Raw genomic sequence first — 23,685 nt, forward strand, 5'->3', positions numbered from 1 at the left:
TAAATTAATTTGCTAGCCTTTTTGATATATGGCGTAGGACGGGACACATGTGGAGCAAGACATCGACTGATTCGCCAATCAGTCAATCAGCTTCTTTTGCCCTGTCGCAAGGTGGGTCGACGACATAGTACGCATCGCGGGTCGTCAATGGATGCGGCTAGAACAGGACCGTGATGGATAGCTCAAACTGCGGGAGGCCTATACCCAGCAGTGGGTGAAATCAGGCTGTGGATGATGATGAGGATTTGATACATTCTGCATAAGCCCTTTTAAATCGTATAATGTTTTAACGTACCTATTTGATTCTCCTACTTGAAAAAGTAAACTATAAGGATTTGGGGAATTTGTCATTCGAGTAATGAAACGGCCTCGTGAACTTCATAGATTGTAATATTTCATAATTGTACCAAACAATTCCGAACAATTTGATAGCTCTGACTTAAGTGACAATCAACCAAACTAAAACACTATCTAAAATCTTTGGCAAGTGTAACACTCTCTATGGCGACTCTCGTCCAAAGAGAATCCCACAGTGAGCCTATAATAATAGGCGACGTCTAAAGCCGCCACAGGGGTATAAAAAATCTAGTTTTTTTTCTAGACGATCACTCCAAATTTTTTTTTTATATGTAAAAATATACGTGCGCATATGACCTCAATCTAACCTGATGGAAAGTGACGATGAGGCCGATAATGGAGCATGCAAACCTTATTTAGGTGTGCATGCCTGTTCACTCTCGCTTTGGAAAGGGCCTTAGTTATAACGTTCAGGGAATAAGCTGCAGGTAGTAAATTCCACTCCATAGCCTTCGCCACGTAAATGTACCCACGCCATTAAGGGTGGTAGGTGGAAGAAGAAATAAATAGTGCAATTCCATCGCATACTAGAGTTATATATCCTGTATGATTCCAATAAGTACACTTGCATCTACATTCATAGGCACTACTCAGAAAAATCAGGACGCTGGTTTGGATTCAAATCAGAATCGACCCGATTGGGTAGTCCCGAAATCAAATGGATTTCTGAGCGAGACGATTAACCTGATTCTTACTATATCTTTCGAATTTGTGAGTTAAATCAACTACTGTTCCGATTAGAAATGTCAAAAGTTTCCAATCGGCCAGTTGTGAATCGCAACTACGCGCCTCAATTCGGAAAAGACACAGTTTCCGATCGGGAGAAGTAATCAAAATCAAGCTGCAGAACCAGTTTCAAAAAGGTTCATTTTCCAAATTGATTCTGTACAAGATGTACAAAATCAATTTGGACGGTTGCATCCTCGCCTAGCCTCGGTGGAATAACGGTTTGAACACAGTGCAAACCGCTATGCCACCGAGGTAGTCATTGGTGAAATTTAAATCCTTTAAGAAACAAGTTGTAATACTTACTTTTATTATTTCTTACAAGACATAAAAAAAAATAATGATTATATTTTAATAGCACATTAGAACGTTATTTTAGATAGCAATAGATAGATCATCATTACATTTTTTTTCGTTCCGTCCGCTATTCGCTTCCGCTCCGTTTATTCATGCAAACACGGCTTTAAATAAGGTGTGTTCACGAATCTAGTTTGCAAGAAAAGACCGTACGCAGTTTTTAACCGCGTGCTTTAATTTTTTTATTAGGTTTTCTATGATAGAAGTTTTAATTAAATATCTTAATTTCTTAGAAGTGTTAATAAAATATTCTAAATACTTAGTTCATACCAAGAACTGGAAACATTTTATCATTTTCCTTATTAATAGTAGAATCAATCCGTCTTAAACTGGGAATTAATAATAATATTGGTTTTTAGTTAATATTATGATGTTTTACTATCATTTTAAATAATTACGTCGATGTGCTAATTAATTATTATGATCTTCTTCTTTTAAATATTATGGCCCCATCGAAATAATCAATGATTTTGCCAATGTCAAGTAAAAATAACTATGTACGGTAGTTTAGTATTATTATAAAAATTATACAAAAAAATGGCGATTTCGCCAATGTCCTGTGAGTTTGTAATTAAAATTACAGCATTCATAATTTAACGTTCGTTGTAAACACATCTTTGGTTGTCAAATTGACATCTTTGAAATGCGTCCTTGGTGGTTCTTATGTTTACATTTCAAATTTAGAAAACGTGGCTTAAAATATTAATTTCCAATAACAATAAAGTGATCCTAATCTATAAATCTAGTCAGAATAATAATGAGCTGAATTCTTTTGATAAAGTCTTTTAACTAGTACACTTTTAGGTTATGTATGCTTATACTTATACCACTTACTTTCATAATTTATTAAGATTGAGTAATTATTTATGCTTATATACCTATCATACAACCACGTGACTGTATGTCGAAATGGACTGTGCCAAACAAACACTATTTTTTTTACACTGTGACGAAAGCACGTATTTGTTCAGTCTTTGAAACAAGTTATTTTTATATAGTGATTTTGCTAAAAAAATATGAGTGTAGTGTACAGTACAGTGAAAACCATATTCAACATAGGTTTTATATTAACTTATATAGGCATTTCAGTCTACGTGTTTGTATATGGGTCAACCAGTGACTATAATAATATTACATTAAAACAAGTGTTTATATTAAGTCGACATGGTGTCAGAACACCTTTAGCCAAAGATCTAGATCAAATGACACCAAAAAAGTGGCCAGACTGGAATAAAAAACCTGGTTATTTAACAGAAAAAGGAATTTTACTAGAAGGTTATATGGGAAAGTATTTTTCCGAGTTGCTGAATAAAGAAAACCTGTTGCCAGATTATTGTCCGAAAGAAGAAGAAATTTTTATCTATGCAAATGTTAAACAAAGAACCATAGAGTCAGCAAAAGCTTTTGTCAATAAAGCCTTTTCTGGATGTAACATAACAATACACCAAAAAGATCACAATGGTATTGATCCTGTATTCAATGTAGCAATACATAACTCATCTTTAAGTTTTCAGAAACTTGCCTTAGAACAAATGTATGAACAATTAAGACCATTAAATTTGAACAAATCATTTGAAGATATGTCACATATTTTAGATTATAAACTATCTCAACTTTGTTTAATAGACAATGAATGTAATTTAATCACAGACTTGAACAAAATAATTGACGTTCAAGTAGGATTCAAGCCTAATATAAAGGGACCGCTAAAAATTTGTAATTCAGCTATAGACGCTTTTATTATGGAAAACTATGAAGGTTTTCCTTTTAACAATGTAGCGTGGGGTCAAATGACAGAGTCAAAATGGCAAGACATAATAAATCTAAGTCGCAAATATCACAATGTGATCTTTAACACAACTTTAATTGCAAAAGATTTATCGTTACCATTATTAAATTACTTTAGGAACATATTTCTCAACGATAATTCAACTAAAGTTACCTTATTAATGGGCCACGATGCTAATATTTACACTTTGATTAACAGTATGAGTTTCAAACCATATTTTTTACCGGAACAATATGAATTGGCACCAGTTAGTGGTAAAATTGTATTTCAAAAATGGTTCGATGAGGTGAAGAAGAAAGATTTATTAAAAATAAGTTACGTATATCAATCTACTAAACAGTTAAGATCCGGTATTGAGTTGAGTTTATGGAATCCACCTCAGTTTGTCACATTGGAGTTACATAACTGTAAAATTGATGACAAAGGCTATTGTTTGTGGGATGATTTTGTTAAGTTTTTGCATACCTTGTAGTTCTACAGTTAATGTACAGTCAGCATCAAAAATAACATCTGAACGAGCACTGTTCAAAAAATCCTTCTTTTTTTGAAGTTGATTAAAAAAATAGTTTCAGTTGAACAATCGCGAAAACCTAAGAACTTGATATGTTAATATCTACCCGAATAAATGTACGACCATGCTTTTAAAATGTTGTCAGCTAAATAAGTTGGATATTTATTAAGGCGTTGAATACCGAATTACGCTTTACTTTAAAGAGTTTTAAGCAAGTTCTGTTTAAAAAAAATACTGGCAGAGGAAAAAATGTGTATTATTCTTCATCATATTATCTAAAATGTTGTTGTTTCCAAAGCACGATTTTACAATATTTTCTAAATTAAAAAAAAATCATAGTTACCTCGTATCTACGCTTTCAACGCACTTATATCCGTAATATAAAACCAAGTAAAATTGATAAAATTTTGAAGAATAAGGTATTATCGAATAATGAAAACGGTGGTTATTTTATTTTTCCATTTTTAACCTACTTTTTTGAGACGCGCGCAAACTGTTGGTAGTTTCTTCTCTTTTACGCATACCAAGGTCGGCTGTGATAGCTGAGACGCATTGCTGGATGGACCTATGTCGCCCGCACTGCACCTACCTATCTAATTAATTAATTTCATAATCGTAAAGTAGGCGTGGCATAAAACATCGATCGCTCAAGGTCATCGACGCTTTTCAGCGTCTTGAAATGAAATCAATCTGCACTTTTGGCTCCATGTAAAATTTAATAAATACAAGGAGTATTATAATTCTTCAAAATAAATTATATTTGAAAATACTTGCACTTTTCTCAATATTTACTTAGATTAAATGTGATTGTGGCTTCTGCTAGACAAGCCTTTGGGTAGTTTTTGACTACTTAGATCATTGTCATGCTGACTGTACTTACTGTATGGAAGTTTAATAATTAAACTAACTAAGCATAATAAATATCAATGGTTGTGATATTATATCTCAGTTTTGTAGAATATTTGTTATAAGTTGAGTTTTATAGACCTTGTATTTCTACTCATCCGTAGAACAAAGATCTATCAAGACTACTTGTTCTCAGGATATAACACATTTCGTTAGTTCTTCTCCGCTGTGGATGTCAGATCGACCGATGTTAGATTTTATATTTCCGAAACGAAATAAGATATAAAAATTCTCAAAACACATTTACACAGGCCTTAGTTTGAATAACGAAATTATGTATTTATCTACTTTTCGCTGTATAATCACATCGGACTTTGTTCTTCGGATGAGTCGATCTGTTGCAATATTGTATTATTGCGAGTTTTTGTAAAATAACTCCAAGAGTGAGACTTGAACCCACGACTATGCTGCACCGTAGCATTGCTCTTTTAAACTGAGCCACAGCACAAGTTATCGAGCTGTCGAAATTCTTCTATGTGTTTTTATTACAGATCTTTGTACTGATAGATATATAAACACTGTTCACGGATATAATACAAATACAGATTAAGCACAAAAGAAAAAAAACATAACTTGATTGTCATAGCAGTGAAACGACGCTGACTCAGAATATGCCAAAGTTTTCTGAGACGCTGGGTTTCAGTCAGGACCAACGAGACGGATTAAGTTATTTGAAACCAAAAATATAACGACTATGCATAAAGTTATACATTAAGAATAATAATATACTTAGTAAAGTGTAAATAGTGCACCTAAAATAATCTATTTTATATGTAAGTGCATGAGCTAGTGTGAATATAATTACAGCTGTAGGAGTAAATTGTGATTGTAAAGAGGTTTCAATGTAGTATAATGTATTTAGTATATAACATAATTATACATTAAAGCGAATAGATCAAAGCAATAACAAAATTCGATTCTACACAGACTACGTTAAATAATAAACATACACTACAAAGATTTTTGAAGTGAAACTAGGTGTTGCCGGTACAATGCTTTGAATTTGGGTGACATCTAGTGAGAAATTTTTGAAAAACCTCCCTATAGCCGGTACCTTTACAGATGCCTCAACTGTCTCAATATTGATGTCTAGTCTGGAAATCTTTGGGGGAGGCCTATGTTCAGCAGTGGATTAGTAAATATTCTATTCGAATGAATATTCTTTTTTTTGTAAGTAAATTCATATACCCTGTACTATGAATGTTTTATTTCTTGGCTACCCACGGATAGAATTATAGTTAGGTAAACCATACAGTGCCAAAAGTTGCAACATTGAAGTCGTTGTCGTGCACCTGTATCAGAGTTGCCAAATGGTTACATTTTACGTAACTTTTGACCCTCTCGCGTAATATATAAAGCAGCTTTTGTTTTTAAGGCAATTTTCGTAACTTTCGGGGACGTTAAGATTTTGTAGATTCAACTATATTTGTTATTGTGAATTCTAAATGGTTTACGAACGCACCCAAATTAGATTAAAAAAATCTACCGAGAGATGGTGCAAATAAAATGAACTCAATGTATAACTGGTTAGAGTTAGATTTCTCTTGAGCATACTTAATTTTTGTTTGTTGGATTTAATCATTGACTTACAAATAAATGGACGACGGGTCTAATACAAAAACCACGAAAAAAATGTCCCAAGTCAACCTATTTAAACGTAGTGACATGTAAAGGAATATGGAAAAGCTAAAACGTTGAATTTAAATTGTAATGTCATCGCAGTACTGTCTAATTTTGCTTGCTTCGCTGTCAGTCGAACAAACGAAGGCTAAAGCGTGAATGACGCTCTGTATACGATTTTAACGCCCTATAAGTTCGGACACTTTTTAACGCGGACCCGACGTCCATATAATTGTAAGTCAATGGATTTAGTATTATCTTCTAAGATCTGTTACAGTTAGTATATTAAATTAAAAAAAACAAATTTGCAAAATGGAAGTTGATGCAAAAGTGTATCTTTGCAAGTAACGAAATGTAATTTTCGAAGTCAAAGTCAAACAATCATTTATTTCATATAGGATGGAAAAAAATAAAGGAATAGATTCCAAGCTCATTCCATTTGAAATTTTTACACTTGAAAACGTCATTTTTTAAGCTACAGCTCTTTCACTATGCTGATCTCCCTGAGACGAACGAGCAAGAAACTCTAGGGATAGTTATTTTCGAATAAACTTAAATGCTATTGCAATCTAGACTCATGTTGTCTTTCCATACATCTTTATCTAACACGTAATCATTGACTTCGGGTCCGCGCTAAAAAGTGTCCGCACTTGTAAGGCGCTAAAATCGTATACAGAGCGCCAAACTCCGCTTTAGTCTTCATTTGTTCTACTGACAGCGCGATACTGCGATGACATTACAATTTAAATTTCGAATAGGTTGACTTGGGACATTTTTTTCGTGGTTTTTGTATTAGACCCGTCGTCCATTTATTTGTAAGTCAATGCACGTAATCTACAATTTTGTAATATGACTTTTCAATTAAAATACTTTTAATGTAAGTTTTGGGCGTGGGGCAATCGACTTATAGGTCGTTTTGTATTTCCGTCTTCAAAGTAAGAATATGTTGATTTTTAAAAACAAATTATTTTGTTTTTAAAAACAAAATAATTTGGATTTTAAAAACAAAAATTATTTGGATTTTTAACGATGAATTTACACGTGTAAGATGATAACTAGGTTTCTAAAAGATCAGAGATTGGTAATATTACTGTATGTATGTACTTTACAGTAGTTTTGAAGATAATGAATATTCTCTAATACGTCCACTGGTGCCGTTGTAACATATATTCCGGAGGCAATTGTGACGTTACAATTGACCCACTGTTACAATATCTTCTACTAAAAACTTCATTTGCCCCGCAGCCAGAGAAGAAGTGAAAAGAATAAAAAGCACAGGTTTACATACAAGCCTTTCCTTAGAACATAGTCTGCAAACATTATAATGTTGTAATCTGTGATATGGTAACATACACTTTCATATCTCTGGGGGTAATAGTAGCAGAGGGGGCAGTTGTCGCAAACAACATCTCATTCAACCCAAAAACTAATTTTCGAATACAAAATTTTGCATTTAGGGTAATTGTGTTTAGATTAGGTATGTTAATACAAGTTTTCTGGGTAAATTTTAAATTGCTGGCCGTAAAAAGAGTTGGTGTTATATCTCGTTAAAACAAGACTGATATGAGGTTCCTTTTAATAATAAAGACACTCGTACTTTTCTATATTTTCGCTGCGTTTTATTTTTTTCAAATGGTGTTACTTTGTAACCGGGGTAGGGGGGCTTTAGGAACAAATCCTCCGTCTCACAAAACATTTAAAATCTACGTTTGCAAAGCATAATATCGAATACTCACTAACAAATATTTGTAGCCAAATATATTTACCTTACATTACACAGGAAATATTTTAATTATACGTTAAAGCAGTTCCATAATCGAAGCGTGAGTAAAAAGTGTTACTTTTTCCTCCAGTCTACCCTAAATGTACTGTGATGCCACAGTCATGATACCAGTCTCCTTAAACTTTTCTCTGAGAGATACCCGAGAGCCTAGACGGTACACAGAACGAATCGCTCGTTTTTGCAATCAAATATGGTTTGAATATACTCTTCTTCTTATAATATACTCTTTACCCCACATGAGAATCCCGTAGGACATTATACTATGGAAGTAACTAAAGTAAACTAGTCTAGCAGTACTAACATCGGTAAGCTCACGTGTTCTGCGGACTGCGTATGCAGCGGAGCTTAATCTGCTGGCCAGGGACGATATATGTGGAAACCACTGAAGTTTACTATCTAAGGTCACTCCCAAGAAGACTGCTTTATTAACAAGGTCTAACTTTTCTCCGTTTATTTCTATGCTTGGACTAGTCGATTTTACGTTAGGTAATTCAAATTTAACACATTTTGTCTTCTTGGCATTAAGCAATAAATTGTTAGCATTAAACATTGCATTTTTTTGTCTATTGTTGTATGTCAATAATTACGGAGCTTCGGATTCAAAAGTTAATTAGATGGTTGCACGGAGTATAATCACTCATTGAATATAACCAATACGAGGTGTAACAACAAAATGCATATTTTCAATGTGTATAATAAACCTTCAGTATATCAAACATTAGATTTAATGATTAAGTAACATAATTGACTAATAGTATAAGTATTTATTGATTAAGTAGAAGAAGTAGAAGTTAAGTATTTATAAATTAAAGGACACAGCGGCTCACGTGGCAATGATGCAGCAGATGAACTAGCCAGAAAAGGGTCGGAGACGGACGCTGTAGGACCAGAACCCATAGTGTCCCTCCCCTACCAATGGTTCAGAACAACTATACACAAAGGTACAAAATCGTCACATAATAACGCATGGACGACCCTTACGGTCTGTAGACAGGCTAGGGAAGCACTCCCAACACTCAACGCCAGTCTATCTCGTAAATTAATCAAACTTAAAAGACAAGAGCTTCGCACTCTGACTGCCGCCCTAACGGGTCATGGTCCATACAATAAACACCTTTTCAATTTAGGTACCACGGACAGCCCTCTATGCGTGCATGGAGGGGGAGGAAACGGCCGCGCACAACCTACTAGAGTGCTCCGGTACCTTATACCTTGTACCTTTGTTGTTGGAGTACCAAGGTCGCTCCCCGAAGTCTTCAGCAAACCGAAGAGGCTGCTGAGAATCCTGGAAGAGCTTATAGGCGCCTCGGCGTCGAGTTGCGGACACTAGTCCGTTATACCAAGTACCAAGTTACGCACACATTCAACATTACTACTAGGGAAACCGGGTACCATGGACGCACACATAGACAACCACAAATTACACCCAAACTCATGAGAAAATGCAAATACAAATATTTCTCATGGCCCGGGAATCGATTAGGACCTCAGCGTGGCAATCCGGCATGGCAACCGTGATGTATCTGTTACGTAGTAACTTTTAAGTAATCTGTGCTCAGACTCGCCAATGCCATGTAAAAATGACTAGTTATGATAGTTTCGTAAAAACTAATAGAAAAAAATATGGCGGACTACGCCATTAGCAAGACCGGTACCTCCAACAAACTCCTCTGCAGTGCTTCTACCAGCGGTTAGTTTGATTTTTTTTCCATCCTCATAAGGCTTGAAGGCCGGAATTTAAATTTGTTCTATCAGCGTATTGGGACGGTACCTTTTTTCTTCCATCTTCTTAACTTTTTTGAATGTGACAATTACATCAGAATACTGTCAAGGATTACAAAATTTTACGTCAAGCAAGCAAATTTACAATATTATTTTTTATTTATCTAAATTAAGATATGTGAATCAAAATTTCCGTATTATGATTTAACATCTAGTTATTTTATTAATTTGTCTAATTTAAATTGTTAAGTACAGTAAAAGTGGAATATTGTTAATGGGAAAATTGACGATAAGAAAGTTTGCTTATTCCAATGAGACATGGGATAACAGTTGATTAAAAGAGAAACTTGATGCAAATTACCGTAATAAATAAGGTATAGATGTAATCAATTTATTTTAGATACTACGAGAAAAAATGTTCAAATCATCCCAGGTCAAAAGCGCTGAAATACTGTTAGTTTGAATTTAATTGAATTAAAACTAGGTACGATACTGTAGCTGCGGAAATTCCCGAAACAAAACGAAAGTTTTTTGGCTGATATTAATTTTTTTTAATTTTATTTTTTATATATGGCACACTAACAGAGATCAGACACAAACAATTGAAAAAAAAAAAACTGAACACTTAATAAAATAAGCGTATCTGTGCTCAATTATGCAACATTCAAAAGTATAATTATATCGACCCGACGAATAGAAACAAAACAAAAAGAATACGCTATTCACCTTACAACAATGGTAGAAGTGACCTCTTAAATGCAGAGACACCTCAGTTAAGAATATCACAATTAATTCATATTTCGTTGGAATACTCACACAACCTATACAGAGGATTATTTTGTGGTACATTATTTTTTTGTAAGGGCTATAATCAGTAATCGTTGATTACACGGTTATTCTCATTTTATCCTCTACAAATGATTCACTACTAATTTAAAATCCCAACTGATCTTGTATACAATGATTGTATTAATAATTATAACAAACTAGTGGAGTAATTTCACAAAAAATAATTGAATATCAATTCAATAAAAATTTAATTAACACAGTGAATAGCGACATCTCTCGCCAGGAGTGGTAGCTGTAAAGGTATTAACTGGGTGATAAATCTGTAATAGATTTCTCATAGATGGCGCTACGACTAAAAAGTCGTTGAAAGACTAAGTACAAAGACACGACGCAAGCACATAGAGAAATTCGTGAGGTCCGTTGGTTCGTTCCGTGGCTTAGTTGGTATAGCGTCTGGCACGGTATGCAAGAAGACGTCGGTTCGAATCCGACCGGATCGAAGGAATTTTTTCTGAGTGTTCAATCTTTGTATTAATAATTATGACAAACTAGTGGAGTAATTTCACAAAAAATAATTGAATATCAATTCAATAAAAATTTAATTAAGAAGTTATAAAATTAAGTATTCATTTATCGAACAATAAAATTCTAATTAAATGTTATACTTAACACAGACAATGATTTTTTTTTGTAAAAGGTAATTAATATTGACATATTATTGCACATCACTAGTAACAAAAAATCAATCTTATGTAATATTTAAAATTTTCTAAACAGTGACTAACTGATATTCCCAGACAAAACTTGGTCAGTAACGTATTTGTGACATTTATCGATTGCTATTTCTTTTGTTAATCGTCGCTTTGCTATTGGGTTTGTTCGCTGTACTTTATATTCATTAATATGCATAATTTGCGTCATCACTCAGAGCTATTCAAAGATTTTATCGTTGACTGTACCACAGTACCTACCAAAAATAGGCTTGTAAGAACCAGGGTATCAGGTGGGAACAAAATGTAATTATTTATTCTTGATGCAGGGGATAGGGGATCCGATGGAAACTGAAAAGAATATGAAAATTCCAGGAGATCCGTTTAGATGTGGCTAAATGTAAATTTAGCCTGAATTAGGGTTGGGGGCAGGTCAATACGGTCTCTTTATTAAAATTTTTTTTTTTTAGTAAAGTTCAACAAGCTGAATCAACCATGCCAAAGCAGGGAGGTAAATACATGGGGCCCATTGTGGCAGCTCCCACCAGAGTAATTGACGTACCATTGCCTTATCGACTACCTGATCACATCAAATGTAACACTTTTCTGCCAACTGCGAATCATAATCGGTGGATGAGAATACTTGAAGATGCTCAGAAAATAGTAACGGAGGATGTTAACGTGCAGGTAAGCATTAAACTCGATCAACACGAGTTACTCCAACCGTTGTGGGACTCGTTAGTCAACTCAAGCAATTTGTTTATGAACTCGTGCTAACTCGGTTCGGTGCCCGCCCCGTCGAGCCGAATATTCCATTCATATAGCGCATCGAGTATATGTATAACTAGAATTAGAGACGAAATAAGGGCCATCCATCCTTCATCCCATCATCCCCAGTAATCTGTGATATTACTAAATATCATAGATTACTTAATACTTATTACGTAACAGATACATCACAAAATCGAAAATACCTACGCTATAAAAGAGATGAAAACAACGTTGCTCGCCGTGCGCAGTCGCGCGGAATCGAATGCTTGGGTTTGTCCAAGGATTGTAATGTAAATGAAAGACTTTTCTGAGCGCTTGTACTGTCGTCGATACATTCAGCGGTAGGCACTTATCGCGTAACTTCGAACGAGTGACGGAGTTCGAGATTATTAGTAGGTACTTATTTTCAAAAAACCCTTTCTAAGCGCAATACTGAAGCAGTTTCATGGGATATTATTTTTCAGAAAAGAGCTGCCAAAGGCGTTCGTATTCCGTCTAGAAAACTACCGCTGGATATGTTAGGTCGCACTTATGCACAATATTGCAATCTTATAAACAAAATCTACGAAAGTTACGTAAACGCTATGCAGTTGCAAAGAAATGAGTATATGCTGGAGATTGTTGCTATTATTTTGAAACGGTAAGTTATTTGATGAAGACAAACAAATATAGGTAATCAACAGGACCATGATGGATGAGGACTATTGTAGATTTAGTAGCAGTACAGCTCCTTGTGAAAGAGGTCGTCCAGTGAAGTACTGCCACCTTATCTATTTCTGCTGCCAAGCAGTAATAAAATAATAATAAATAAATAACGCACACACTCAACATAGTGCGAGCATTACGGCGTTCCGGTTTTGAAGGGTAAGAGTGTTGGTAAAATTACAGGCACATGGGACTTGTCAAATTATATGTCTCAGGGTGACGGGCGAAGTGGCAGTGCCCCTTCAGATCTTTACGATTTAAAGTTCTAAGTAGTTCTGCAACTGGTAGGCGTGTTGCTTACCACCAGGTGCTCGATTGTTCATCCCGTCACTAAATATCACAACAAAATAATTTGAAATAATAGCTGGCTTTACACAAACACTCTATCGCGCGTGATACAGCAATCGTGCGCGATTGAGCGCGCGTGTAACGATGTTTGAAGGAAAAGGGGCAGACCGCCAGTTTCACGCGGTCTATCTTGAGATATTAACCTTTACACGGATGCTCTTACCGTTGTAACAAAAATGAACACGAGCAATCATGCGCGAAAAAACATTAGGATTGCGCGTGCAGAATTTCCAGCGCGCAATTCCGTACGCTCCTGATCAATAGTGAATGAGAAAGGTGCTTTTAATTCTAATTTCCCTTCAGAATGTATGAGCTACGCAACGAGATAGTGCACTATGTTGTGAACGACTACATCTTCGTGGACGACGCTCTCATACAAATGCATATGACGCCGTACGACATCGAGGTAAATTTTAAGAACCAGTTCTGCCCTCCTTCTCATAACTAACGTAATCGAAATTTTTAGCAAAATTGAGTTACTAACATACACTGCTTTTATAAGACACGTGGTCACTTATTTTGGGCTTCATAAAAAGCTCAAATTCACTCAACGAGCTACGAAGCGGCAATGCTCGGCGTTTCTCTACGTGATCGAATCAGAATACAGATTTCAAAGGATTACCAAGTTGAAGTGGCAGTGGGCTGGGCACATAGCTCGTAGAACTGACAGCTGTTGGGGCAGAAGAAGTTTTCGAATGGAGACCACGGACCGGAAGGCGTAAAGTGGGACGGCACCTTACGAGATGGACGTACGTCCTGGTGAGGGCGGCGGGTAACCGATGGGTGCATGTCGCGTTCGACCGGCTAGTCTGGCAATCTTTGGGGAGACCTATGTTCAGCAGTGGACGTTTTCCGGCTGATATAAAAATACGTGAAATTCAAGATAACACCATTGTAACTGCCTCCGTAGCCGAATCTTTACCATGCTGAACTGCTACTCAGAGGTCCCGTGCCGGGAGAATATACGGCCTACAGTTTATTTCTTTCGTGAGTTTGGGCGTAATTTGTGGTTGTTTATGTGTATGTTCGTGACATCCGCGATAGAGGGTTTCCCTAGTGAGAGGAAGAAGAGGCTATAAGTGTATTTATTTAACTAAAACATAGTAAGACTTCTTTGATAGTCGTACATTTGTCTTTTAGATTGTGGTCCCGTATCATTTACCCTTAGAAGCTCGACCAGCCTCCAAAGAACATTTACTTCAAAAGATGTGGCTAAGCGCTACACGACGAAAAGCAAAAGCTGGGAAGCCAAAGAAGCAAAAGGTAAGTGTTGGATCCCGGCTGAATCCGTCTGGAAACGGACCGGACTTAACTTCAATAAAACTCGTAATCTTGCGTTTCATTGAAGCTTCTTATTCTTAACTGGAATGTATACATTTCTGTTCTTGAACGAACACCTTGTCCTAACAATTGTGATCTATATCCGTAATCTAACAAGTTACAAATATGAATGAACGAATCAACACATTACCTATTCCAAAATTCACTTATGTATGTAGCGATATGGTGTCTCCCACACAGTACTGGTCCTATCAATGCGCCGCGGACGCCACCCGACCAATCACAGCTTTTACGTAATTCTACTCATATTTGCACTAACCAGCTAGGCGCGTACGGCCATTCGTAACAGTAACTTTTGACCACCTTTATACTTTTATTTATATATTTATTTATTATTTAGTAGCAGTAGAACTGCTTGTGAAGATTTCGTCCACGGAAGTACTGCCACCTTACTTATTTCTGCCGCCAAGCAGTAATGTGACTTTTACTGCGTTTTGGTTTTGTCAACTTCTGCTTCAGGGTGACAGGCGCAGTAGTAATGCCCTTCAGATCTTTGATTTAAAGCTCTGAGTCATACTGCAACTGTTATGTGCGGGCGTGTCACTTACCACCAGGCGCACGACTTGTGTTCGTCCTGTCCCTTATTATCATAAAAAAAATTGAATTTAGAAAAATTGTAAACACGGAAGTAGTGATCGTAAAAGCTATTGTTCAGTAAAAATTTAAACTATCACTCCTTCGCACCGCGCAGCTACATCAGGAACCTGTATTGCCTATGGAACATAATTCACTGTCACGTCATCACTAAACTGTCACCCAGTGCCCGTACCAAATAACTAGGCAATGTACACTGCTATGCACGAAAACAAGATTTCCATATCTTGAAATGCTGTGATAGCCTCCAAACCTCGTTCAGTTTATTTTAACAAAAAGATTTTTTTTCTTCTACTTATTCCGGATAAAAATATTCGCCCAAACCGGATTCGAATTGACGTCTCTTAGCAAACCGTGCCATACGCTATGCCAATTAAGCCACGGAAGGAACCCGCGGACCTCACGAATTTTTCTATGTGCTTGTTGGCGGATCTTTGTATTTGATTTTCAACGACTTTTAGCCGTAGTGCCATCTATGAGAAAGCTATGAAAGTATTTCGTCACCCTGTACCTTTACAGCTACCGGCCCTGGCTAGAGATGGCCCTATAATAAAATTTTTATTGATCAAAATAAAACATAATGTAGCATCATTTACAAGAATCATACACTTGTTTAACACAAGAGAGTCCACTTTGAAAATCGTTGTATTATACAAAACGTATACTTGAAACTAGTATTTAAAACTTTTTTTCAGAAAGCACCGAGTAAGCCAGTGATTCTCGACGATAATGACGATGGACCATTAGATGGCGTCCAACCTGATACCAAAACTGCAGACGAGCAGGAAGGACAAGTTAAGGACGAAGTAGAAGAAGAAGAGTCGGAATCTGAAGACGGTACGAAAATAATATTTAAAAATGCTATCAAACTACGATGGACCATTTGTTGGCCCGAGACCAAATGGACGAATTTCGGTTGGGCTAAATGGAAACCGATTCTTTAAGAGGGAGTAGAGGAAAACTTCCTAATCTTCGATTTGATTTTAGAGGGGTATATCCACTTTAAAGTTAAAAATAAAATATTGTATGAGTTACTACACGATATATTCAAGCATAGACATTAATCAGAAACATAAAACAATAAAGTTTCCTCTATAGATAAAAATCACGAAATGACCTCTAATTTTCACATTTTTTCCATTCATCCTCGAAATGCTACAGGTTATTAGGACAAAAATTACATAATTAATTATATTTATGCAAGATCGAGATCGACACTGTCACTACGGATTTTTTTTTAATCCCTTTAGTTTTAGAGTTATTCCGCTAAAACGAATTTGGTACTTTAATGCGCAAAATTCAACACCTCCTGTCGCATGTCGCGCGAACTCCAGGCATATATTTGTTTCACAAATTTGGGCGGAGCCAACGTCAAAACTTTTTTGGCATGAGAGTTCTTAAGTTATCACGAAGTCTATTTTTCTTACACGAATACTAATCATAAACTGTCGAAATTGTTTAACCGTCGTGCAGATTTATTATTTATTTCAGTATCTCAAGTGTCGATTAAAAAGCCGTGGTAGCCTAAGCGCCCACACGGGGCGAAAGTTACCACGCCTTCATGTATATTAATGGCGAGTCTGAATTCTGTTTACTAGGCAACAACATTTAAATTCCTCTGAATAATACAACTGCGCGGGCCGCCGCATACACCAAATTCAAGCCAGGCTTGTCCGTGTGCCCTAACTACGCGCTGTTTAAGAGTTTATAGTGCCCCAATGTCATAGCCTGACAAGTATTACTCCCCGCATGCATGCTATCACTTCATTACATTATCACTTTATTATATTTTTATTTTAAGTAATTGTTTTAACATATTTGAAAGGTTTGAAAAGTAAAATATCGTAGAATTGATCTGCAAAATCATTTCAGAAATACAGTTTGCTTTTTATATTATTTTGTGGTTTGAAAGTAATGTGACTGTGTTTGACAATTCCGTGCTTAGAGCACAGTATTATCAGTTTTGGGCACGGAATTGTAAACTATGAAAATTTTATTTTGCAAACATGTTGAACTTAGAGGAAAATTTCGAGCAGCAACATCAACAGTGAGAAGGATAAGTTTGTGGAAAACGCGTACATACGAAAATGTCGAAATAATAAAGATAACCAAAAATTTCAAGATGGCTACCAAATATCGAAAGAATGTATCGACTCTCATTCATAGAGCTACTCTTCGAGCAAATCTTCCAGTTTTTTAAGAAAATAAGTAAAAGGAAGGTTTGCCGTTTGTGTTATTCATATATCTATTTGTTTAAATTTATTTATTGTTAACCTTTTAGGTTTTCTTGTAATTACAGATAAACGGCTCAAGTACAGCAATTTGTATGTAAACCAAGCGTGCCACATTTTTTGAACCCACTATGACTTTGCACTACTATGTACTATTTAGTGATGGAAACCTCCTTCCGCTCGCTCTAAATCGATTCATTCGATCGATTCAATCGATTCTCGATGGATAAAATTTTTGTTCAAGTTTTTGTTGATTATAAGTAGTCGTAATATTAACATAGTAGAAAAATACTAGAATAAGATAGTTAAGTCCTTCACTTTACTTGTTTTTAAATAAAATTGATTCCTTAAAAAAATTAAGACTTTAATTTTTAATCGACTTTAAGTATTAAAATCTCATTTATTCATTATTCATTAAGCTCATTTTATTGGAAGGATAATAATCCTTCCAATAAAATGAGCTTATTATACAACATCTTCTTGTACTTTTGTTCTTATCGATTAACTTAAACGATGAAAAAGCGCGTCAATGTATGAACTTAGACTGCCTTAATTATTTTATTAGATGGCTTTCTGTTGGTAGTTGATCAAATTGACGAATGGCAAGACAAATGAAAATGTTACTGCTGACAAAATATGGTAAAATCTTATTAATCAAAAGAGGTTTACTTAATGAAGGCCTCATGTGATATTTTTGTGTTTTGTTTATTTCTCGGATTTCTAACTCTGCTACTCTGCGTACTTGGATAGCATCTTAGGTGGGATAAACTAGACCAAATCTGATAATACTTTGCTCTGAGCACGGAACTGTCAAACACAGTCACTTTGCTTTCAAACCACAAAATAATATAAAAAGCAAACTATTTATATTTAAACTATTTATTTATATTTCTGAAATGATTTTGCAGATCAATTCTACGATATTTTACCTTTCAAACCTTTCAAATATGTTAAAACAATTACTTAAAATAAAAATGTAATGTGGCTCACCTTTTACCGAAAACACCCGCAAATTTATATTGAATAAGTTTGAAAACTTACAGCACGCTTCGTGTTCGAATGATCGCTCGATACGTGTAGCTAAATAAATTACCTACTTAAAACTTTAAATTTTGTTTTTATAAACCAAGCCTAAACTGTATTATAGGCCTTATTGCTTAAGAGCTCAGTAATACCCAACTCTAGCCTACTATAATACTCATTATAGTTCTATGTACAGAACAATAATGAAAATTTTCAGCTGAGTGGCGTGTACCTAAGAAAATAGAATTTTAATACAGAAGTAATAAGAACGCCTTTATGATATGGTTTATGAAATTATAATTGACAGACTAAAGTAGAAAAAATGTATTTATTAATAAGATAAATCACTTAACAATATTGGATAACTCGACATTATTAATCTTGTCACTGCAGACGATGCATATACATACAGCGATCATACCGTGATACCGCAGGAGTTTACTTTCGCTTTGCTTATACAGAGACATGAGCGGTACAGGTAAACAATTTGATTTGTTGTTGTCATCTTCATTAACATATCGTAGTCTATAGTCTACTTTAGCCAAATACGCTTAAATATTAGCAAACAGAAACATAGGATGATATTTACTTAATGTTTTCACCTCAGACTGTTTCATAATTTTCACAATATCCACATTTTCCCCCGAAATTCGATTAAAATAATAACAATAATAACTTTGAAATTGCATGAACCAATAACTCAAAAAGCCTGCATATCTCCATATTATATATCATAACTATGAGAAAGGTCAAAATCTTTTGCAAAATTCATCTTATATCTAAATTGCATTCATCGACAGCCTGGAAGTAGTTTATATTATGTAAATGGCCGTTGATATAAATTAATTCCTCTGATAATAAGGTATAACAATAAATGACATATTTTTGGTCGATATAACACTCAACGGATATAATTAATTTAAGGTATACAGACATTTCACATGTTTTTGCGTGAAATAAAGGTCATTGGGTATAACAGACGGTCGATATAACAACTTTCAATCTAATATACCGATGGCATAATGTACATAGGTACATTTTATATAAACGTTTCAGATATAACATTCACTGAGTATAATGTATTATAAATACAATCCCAGTGTTTTTTAGGTGCAATGACGAGCGCAGCGAGGAGCATTAAGCTCGAAAACACATAAAAATAATCTTACAGAACTGATACTTTCGTAATTAGGTATCTTTATAATCTAACCGTGTACTTCTCAGTACTGAAATGGTCTCTGGTCTAGATGTTTATGGTACCGTCGTTGTTTCTGATTTCCATAACACAAATGCTTTAGTTACTTACTTTGGGATCAGAGCAACTTATGTGATGTTATCTGTTGTCTAGTTCATTCCTTCATCTTCCCATTAACGCTGTTCACATGCAGAGAAAAGTAATACGTAGCCCGCATCTATGAATACATATAATATATCTTCAAAAGTAGAATAAACAAGCATCTCTAGTGTTACACTACCATCGAGCTCATCTTAACAATCTAGATTTTTATCAGTAAAGACTGCGGTGAAATTTGTACTTATTCTGTCTTTGGATTCAATGGAAGGCCACACTCTGATGTAGTTACAATTTCCAGGCAGTTCTATTTAGTCTACTACCTGGAGAAAGTCGCGAATTACAGACAATTCTTCAAACCTGCATTTACACCTCCCTCCGAGGAGTTGAAAGAAATGGCTGCTGCTTTAATACAAAAAATGTACAGGTAAGCAAGTACATTAAGTCATAGATCCTATATCGACATGATAGACCATAGTTTCCCAAAGTGATCCTTACCACTGTAAGTGCTGAAGAGTCCTAGCCATTTGTACGCTCAGGCGCGAGCGTGCGTCAACACGCCACGTTCTCCTTTTTTTTTTATTGTTTACATTAGGAGCCGCAATAAGGCGCTTGTAATATAAACACTTGAAACTCGAGAACCAATTGAGCAACGGCAAAAAAATATCGAGCGGCAAGAGCACTTACGTAGTTTCTGTTTAGACTACAGTTATGATTGTAATACGACTTTATTTGCTAACTGCCGAGTACTCTGAATACTCCTGAGAAATTTTCATAGTGTTTTACGATTTAAATCTTAACCACCTTACATATTACAAGAAAATATATACTCCCTAAAACAAATAATGTGTATGGTACTCGAAAACTAGATTATACAATACCTAAGTTATTAAATAATTTGCCTGGGTATATTCAAGACCTATATGTGGAAGGAAAATGTAAAAATAAATTAAGGAAGTACTTACTGGCTAGAGAGAATCGCTGTGGACAGATAAACCCTTAGTGGTTTTTGAGCTACAGCTGCTTGTAATATGTTTAAGTTTTTGTAAAAGTATTAAATAAATAAAAATAAAAAAAATATGACGAGCATATAAACACCTGTCGATTAACACTTAAGAATCATATGAAATATTTTTTTACTATTTTTAAAATAAATTAAAAACAATGACGATCACAATCAGTGTCGGAATTCGCGGAAAATTTGCGAAAATGGCGTGAGAAACTACAGGTCGCGAGAAAGAAAATTTACGAATCTTACCAAAATTCAAAATATAATGACCTACAAAAGGTTTTAATACAACCTATATTGAATAAAGTTATGTATTTGAGTGATATTTTACTCCAATACCTAAGTCTTTTAAGTAGGGGCCTTGCAAGCAATTCGGGGAGTTGAGATTTATTCACCTTGCCTAAATGGGTGGTGAACCAAAAAAATTGTCAACCTATATCATAGACGATAGTCGATAGACGGCAGATACTATTGGCGTGTAAACGAGATCAAATGTGGCGGATTACCCTTTGTTTACACCGCGGCCGCTGATACGTTGAAACTTGTTTGGTGGACCATATCGCTTGCCGAAGGCGACCGATTCGCCCGATAGTAATTACACCTAGTTGACAAGAGAAGGCGACCTGTAGACCTAGTGTAAATGCGCCATAACGGTAGACGACATTCAGACTGCTTGTGGAGGTCTAATAGCAGTAGAGCTCTTTGCGAAAGAATTCTGTCGCCAAGTATGAGCATTACCCACTGTTGGGGAATTTTCCGAAAAATTTCAAATAGTGGCTTATAATAGCTTTTCAATTTAGTTCCACCCTCACCGTTTCTCCTTCGGTCGACTAGAAGATCCGGAACTTACTTACTTATTACTTCATCCTTATGTTGTTGATATACCACCTATTCGCACTAAGCGCTTTGCTTCCTGCTTTCTGATGGGTACAGCAAAAGAGTAGAATGCTCTGAATAATCTGTGTTTAGGGCTATCCAAGTCTAGAGTGAATAGGCATTTTTTAGGCAAACGTGTCCCATCGGCGGTCATATCGTCGCTTAACATCAGGTGAGATTGTGGCCAAGCGTGTGCCTATTATATTATTAAAAAAAAGTGGAAAATTTTCCGGAAAAAATCCTGAACAATTGGATAAATGTAATGCTCATATTATGTTGTACGCTTAGAAATATTTTTTGAAGTTTTATTTAGGGTGAATAATAAAATAAACTAAAACCCACCTAAACAAAAAGGAGATTTAAAATGATTTCACAACAGCGAAAGAAAAAACCTTTTTAATGGCTCCATCGTTTTCATTCAGTGTCAACGTAATATGTGGAAAATTAAAGTGGTAAATTAATTTGGTAAAATATCGGGGAAAATATTTATTTTTCTGAATTTTTTTTTTCCAAATGGAAATTTTTCCATGACCCAACACTAGCATTACCGCGTTCCAGCTTTGAAGGGTGAGGGTGCTAATGAAACAACAGGTACGGACAACGGCACATCAGACTACACATTTTTGTTTGAAAATCGCCTCCAGTGCAACGAAACAAGATAACGTGTGTAGCTTGATGCGCTGGCGTGTATACATAACACTGTCTTGTCAACTCGTGTTTGCGGGTGTCAAGCGCAGAGATTGGTAGTGCCTCTCAGATCTTTCCGATATAAAACTCTGCGGATCACTACAACTGCTTTGGAAAGAAATACGCCAAATCGTATGATAAACCGCTAATTTAATCTTTAATTGTAGGAAATTCATGTGTATCAAGAGAGAAAATGCAAAGCAACATAAAAGGGATATTCTTCTGGGCATGATTCCAGACGTTGACAGAAGGCCGTTGGTTTATGCCAAAGAAACAGAACTGGTAATATTTGTTACATATCAATTAACTCGGCTACATGATAACAGTTTTCGTGTTTCTTTTGTTTATTCTAATGTCATTTAGACATATCGATAGTTAAGCTTAAGTGAGTAAAAACAATGGCTACGGTAATTAGGCTGAGGACACCCGTTGTCGATGTGAGGATGGCCGCTATCACAGTAAACTTGTGGTAGAGACACTGGTATTCTGTGTTTTGTTCTTTAACCGTTTGCACGGTGTTCGTGGGTGGTATGATTTTAGCTAAATCAACGCCACTACAAAGAGAAAGAGCATGTAAAGGAATATCTCAGGCAAAAGTCGGAGAAGACAAACAAAAGATTACTGTGGCTGAGAAAAGGCGAACTTATTGAAGACATTACAGAAGAAATTGTGGAGTGGTTTAAGGAATGGTAAGTGCTTTTGCGAATCAATTTATTTCTAAAACAGTGTTATTCTCTAAGGTGACGCAGAGTTGAGCGCTGTCAACGTAGCGTCAACGCTAAGAATCGAGTATATAACCAGAAATAGAGACGAAATAGGGGCCATCCATCCCTGGCAACTCATCAGCCAAATGGGCATTATATCACTTTTAAATATCATCTTTCGTTTGCGCTGAAATCATAAATTAGAAAACTGAAATAGTACATCGCCAACAACTGCCTGTGTGTACGTCTCCGCATATTCCAAAAATATTAAGTATTTTTTGTAATAAAGATAATTATCGTTAACTATCGGGGGCTATTCCATTCGGTGGTGTGGGAAAAAGAGCAAAACATCTAATTACAACACAAACAGAATCACCTTTCATCGGTAATTAAATAGTAAATATGAATTTTTCAAGTTTCGTCCATTATACCACCCCTCAAGTTAATGTTGTCGATTTGAAGTGAAACAATTGACGACACCCGTCAATTGTTTCGAATTCGGGTTGGCCAATCGGAGCGTAGTTGTCACAGTAATGATCATCATCAATGATGAGGAATACTTTTCAAACAAATTAAATTACATTTCGTTTCTTTTTCTGATTATATACAAGATAACAAAGTTACTTTAAGGCGAAGTATTTTAACACAAGCCTAGGTTTAAAGAGGTGAGGTTTTTTAATACTTATTTGTCTTAGTTTTGAGGCTGAACAAGAAACTAACTAAGTTAATTTATACAAATTAAATGTTAGCTCAGAACAGATTAAAATATTTTGATTTAAAAAGCTGAAAGTGTCGGTGATCTTGAGCGATCGATGTTTTATGCCACGCCTACCAT

General features: G+C 35.5%; 2 protein-coding genes across 3 annotated transcripts in view; both read left to right on the forward strand.

Moving 5' to 3' along the window:
• The first annotated feature begins 2,456 nt into the window (after positions 1-2,456).
• LOC113232134 (glucose-1-phosphatase-like) lies at positions 2,457-3,861 on the forward strand. Its single transcript, XM_026466771.1, has one exon. The coding sequence runs from the start codon at positions 2,457-2,459 to the stop codon at positions 3,699-3,701; it is 1,245 nt and encodes a 414-aa protein (XP_026322556.1). The 3' UTR covers positions 3,702-3,861.
• Positions 3,862-11,797: 7,936 nt separating this feature from the next.
• The window catches only part of LOC113232216 (IQ and AAA domain-containing protein 1-like), a 28,784-nt gene continuing 16,896 nt past the window's right edge, over positions 11,798-23,685 (forward strand). For both annotated transcript variants that reach the window (XM_026466868.1, XM_026466869.1), the window contains exons 1-9: positions 11,798-11,957; positions 12,506-12,681; positions 13,398-13,500; positions 14,235-14,357; positions 15,725-15,866; positions 18,677-18,761; positions 19,876-20,001; positions 22,314-22,428; positions 22,687-22,835. In XM_026466868.1, coding sequence (XP_026322653.1) covers positions 11,904-11,957; positions 12,506-12,681; positions 13,398-13,500; positions 14,235-14,357; positions 15,725-15,866; positions 18,677-18,761; positions 19,876-20,001; positions 22,314-22,428; positions 22,687-22,835 — 1,073 coding nt within the window. In that variant the 5' untranslated portion in view covers positions 11,798-11,903. The remainder of the gene's footprint in view (positions 11,958-12,505; positions 12,682-13,397; positions 13,501-14,234; positions 14,358-15,724; positions 15,867-18,676; positions 18,762-19,875; positions 20,002-22,313; positions 22,429-22,686; positions 22,836-23,685) is intronic.

This window comes from Hyposmocoma kahamanoa, unplaced genomic scaffold, assembly GCF_003589595.1.
Source record: "Hyposmocoma kahamanoa isolate Upper Pololo Valley unplaced genomic scaffold, ASM358959v1 67, whole genome shotgun sequence".
Lineage (NCBI taxonomy): Eukaryota > Metazoa > Arthropoda > Insecta > Lepidoptera > Cosmopterigidae > Hyposmocoma > Hyposmocoma kahamanoa.

Excerpts from the sequence above, each read along its gene's own strand:
- LOC113232134 (XM_026466771.1), top strand. The coding sequence starts at position 2,457 with ATGAGTGTAGTGTACAGTACAGTGAAAACCATATTCAACATAGGTTTT.